The sequence below is a fragment of the Herpailurus yagouaroundi genome, unplaced genomic scaffold (assembly GCF_014898765.1).
Source record: "Herpailurus yagouaroundi ecotype Mexico unplaced genomic scaffold, PumYag 66320, whole genome shotgun sequence".
NCBI classification, from domain to species: domain Eukaryota; kingdom Metazoa; phylum Chordata; class Mammalia; order Carnivora; family Felidae; genus Herpailurus; species Herpailurus yagouaroundi.
The window spans coordinates 1-3753 of record NW_024419319.1 but is presented as its reverse complement, the minus strand read 5'-3'; the positions used below and the strand labels follow the sequence as shown (position 1 = coordinate 3753).

Here is a 3753-nt window from a genome sequence, read left to right as displayed (position 1 = left end):
GCGCGCAGTCTGGGGGCCGCGCGAGGGGGCGGGGCCGGGGGGCGGGGGGAGCGGTCGGGGGGCCGGGCGGGCTCACCCGTCGCGCGCCGCTCGCCCTCACCCCACGGCCCGGATTCCAGTCGCTCCGGATCAGGGCCTGGACGGCCACCCGGGCGGCGGCCTGAGAGGCCAGGGAGGGCGCCGCCCCCTTCACGCTGGGCTTCACCTGGGAGGGGGCGCGTCACAGGGTCACCGCCCCACCGGGCGCCGCCCTCGGAAGTACAGTGAGAGGGGCCCTCCCCGGTCAACCTACCCACGAGTGGCCCGAGGGGGCCTGTGCCGTCACCCCAGGGGGCCTTTCCGCCCTCCCGAGGCCCCCTGGGGGCGGGGGCTGGAGCAGGGGCGCCACGTCCGGCCGGGGAAGGTTCTCGGCTCCGCAGGGAACGTCTGTGGGGTCTGAAGACCAACCCCCGGGGTTAGTCCGGCGCTGCGGACCCTTGGTGGCTCCACCCAGAAGGGTCAGGGGCCGCGCTCCGGGGGGACGGGGCACACACCGTGTGCGGACTGCTGACCCAGGCTGCTCTGGGCGTCGGCACCGGGCTTCTGCGAGGGCGAGCCCGGGGACAGCTGAGGGACGGCTCTGGGTGAGCGCAGGCGCGCCTGGGCCCGGGGGGCGCTGGGGTCCGTCCCCGGGGGCGTGCCCCCCGGGCCCTTCCCTCTCGGGACAGGGCCGCCGCCCCTGCGCTCCAGGATCATCTGCGGGAGGCGAGGGGCGCTCAGAGGTGGACGGCGTGGGTGTAGAGGGTTCTGGGGGTCGCTGGCGCGGGGGTGCGGGAGGGGGGACCCGAGGGTGAGCGTGGGTGTGGGAAGATCGTGGTCGCGAACCGGAGCACCTGATAGACGCGGCTGCGGTACTCAGGCGCTGACAGCTGAACTCCTTCGAGCACCGGGAGCCGCACAGCCGCATCCAGGGTCTGCTCGCGAGCGGGGCAGTGGAACCTGCGGGGAGCCAGCCTCGGGCTGCGGTCAAGATGGCCTCTCCGGCCGAGCCCAGGTCCGGGACCCAACACCCAAGACAAGACCGGCAAAGCAGCAGCTGGGCCAGGGGACCCCGCCCCTACCTCTGCACGTAGGGGTGCCGCAGCGCCTGCGCTGCGCTAAGCCGCTTGCCCGGGGCAAATACCAGGAGTCCCTTGAGGAGATCCAGGGCCTCCGGGGGGGTGTCTGGCGGCAGGAGGGCGTCCAGCGTCTGCCGTGGCCTGTAGGTGCCTGCATATTGTCCCCTTTCCAGGGCGGGCCCCTCCCCATCCTCCGCCCAGCGCCACTTAACTGCCTCCGTGCATCTCCCCTCCCCACACGACACCCCCAGGCAGCACGGCACTGATGGCCGACCCCTCCCTGCCTCGTCCTCTGGTCCCTTGCTCTCCATGCCCTGCGCAGTTCCCGCGGGCCTGCCCGTGCCCCCAGGCCAAGCCGGGCGGTGCTGGAAATTCCAACTCGCTGGGTTTGGGCCTGCCATCCGAAGGCCAGGGCCCGGGTCTGGGCGGGCAGACTGGCCAAGCAAATTTACATGAGGAGTGCGAGCCAGGCTCCTCAGCAGCCCCGCTCACCGGGACCCCAGGCAGGGCAGGACTGCGGCGCTGAAGCTTGAGCTGAGAGCCAGGAGGTCTGCAGGGAGGGTGGACAGAGGTGGTGTGTGGTCAGGGGGGCCTGGCCCAGGGGGGGCGGGCGGCTCAGGGAGGTCTGGGGCCAGTCGTTCTTCCCGCCCCATGGAGTGGCCTCTCTGCAGGGCTGCGGCAGTCTGCCAGGCCTCAAACCTTCAGTATCCGGATTCGTGCCCCACCCGTGTGCTGGCCCTTGCACACTTACACCCCCACGCGTGCACTCCACATCCGGGCACTCCCACCTCCATGGAAGAACCCCTTCCCCGACTTCCCCACCTGGTCCTTCCCCTCTCTTGCTCTGCTCCCTCCCCCAGGAACGAGGACAGACCCTCCCCACCCCCCCTAAGCCACCTACCTCTGCTGCAGCCTACCTTCCTCCACATCTTCCGCCAACCCCCAGCCTCCCCTGCCCGGCCCCCATCCCTCAGCCGCTCAGCTGGACCCTTCATGAGCACCGCTCGGCCCTAAAGGACCTGTGGCCAGGCCCTGCCCGCCTTGCAGGCCTGTCCAGTTGCTTTCCCAAAGCCCCCAGCAGCTCCTCCCTGGGCCTGCCACGTGTGGGGCCTGCCCTTTCCGGTCTTCCCGAAACTTTGGACCTTCCCCACCCCTCTTCCCCAGACTCCTCCCTGCTAGTCCTGGCCCATCGTGTGCTGTGCCCCCAGAGCCGTGTGCTCTGACCCTTGGGATCCCCGGTGCCCAGCAGGCCCCTGTACACACCCTCCTTGGATGGAGGCGGGATGGTCTCCAGGATCAGCTCCAGCTGGTGGAGTGTAGATGTGCCTGGGAACAGGGGTCTCCCCCGAAGCATCTCCCCCAGGACACAGCCCAGACTCCACATGTCCACCCCAGGGGTGTACCTGGGGCAGGAAGGGGTGGAGGCTTGCGGGGGGACCCCAGAGGTAGATGTGGAGAGAGGAGGAGAGACACTCAAAAGGGCAGGGCCTGGGGTGCTAGGAGGGGGCCGGTGAGGGCACAAAGTGAGGGCCCAGGAAGGCCTTGGGGCCTTGGCTGGGTGAGAAGACACAGGAGGTACTGCAGGGGAGGAGGGGGCGACGCTGTTACCAGCTCGAGGACAGCAGCACCTCTGGAGCCCGGTACCAGCGTGTGGCCACGTAATCTGTCAGGGCCGGGCCCTCAGGCCCCTCAGGGAGGCCCCCGAGAGGGCGGGCGAGACCAAAGTCACAGAGTTTCACCCAGCAGCTGGCATCCAGGAGAATGTTGGACGGCTGCAGGAGAGGAGGCGGGCTGAGGGCTAATGGTGGGTGCACACGCTGGGGGGCAGCCGTGACTGGACTGTGGGTGGCACCTTCTGGTCCCGGTGGATGACGCCTCCTGAGTGGATGAACTTGGTGGCCCGCAGGAGCTGGTACATGATGAAGCGCTTGTGGACGTCCTTCAGCAGCCTGCCCTTACAGATGACGGCGTTCAGGTCAGTGTCTGGGGGAGCACGCAGGTCAGTCTGGGGGGCCTGGGGACACTGGACAAGTCTGCCCCACCTTTGACCCTTGTGGGGTGCTCAGCCCTCCCCCGGTCGCGGTCCCCAGGTGGCACCGGCCACCCTCAGAGCCCTGTTCCTAACCCTGTCCTGGGTACACACGCTTCCCAGTGGCTCTAGCAGGCTTCTTCAGGCCCGTTCTGTCTTTGTCAGCACAGCAATAACAGTTTCTGGGGTGATTTTTAATACTTTATTTCACGTTGCTTTGTTTTAGAACACGGGTAGAAAAAGGAAAAACAGTTGCGAACAGTGGAAAAAGCAGGAGCCTCGTGGAGGTGGGCTCGAGGGGTCACTGCCAGGCCCAGGCGCTGACCGTGCACCAGCCACACCAAGAAACTGTTCTGGGTGACAACTGAACGCTGTGGTGACCCGGCCGCAGAGGGACATGTAAAGGGATCCAGGCCATCGGAGGGTCCTGGACCAGGACTGAGGTGAGGCTGGAGGGTGAGAAGGCCTCACTTACCCATAGACTCAAACACCAGGTAAATGTCCCTGTCGTTCTCCGCCCGGATCACGTCCAGGAGGCGGATGATGTTAGGATGGTCCCCAAGTTGCTGAGGAGAGAGCCAGGGGCTGTGTGCTTTGGGGGGGACGCAGATCTGGGTTTCCCCCCCC

The 3753-nt window shown here is 67.7% G+C and overlaps 1 protein-coding gene across 1 annotated transcript; it reads right to left on the bottom strand.

Moving 5' to 3' along the window:
* Positions 1-6: 6 nt before the first annotated feature.
* MAPK15 (mitogen-activated protein kinase 15) lies at positions 7-3749 on the bottom strand (the record flags this gene model as incomplete). Its single annotated transcript, XM_040466813.1, has 10 exons — positions 7-205; positions 293-435; positions 534-735; positions 873-978; positions 1101-1238; positions 1590-1647; positions 2361-2500; positions 2706-2869; positions 2950-3080; positions 3602-3749. Coding segments are annotated over 10 exons (1429 nt in total), but the record flags the coding sequence as incomplete, so codon positions are not given.
* Positions 3750-3753: the final 4 nt, after the last annotated feature.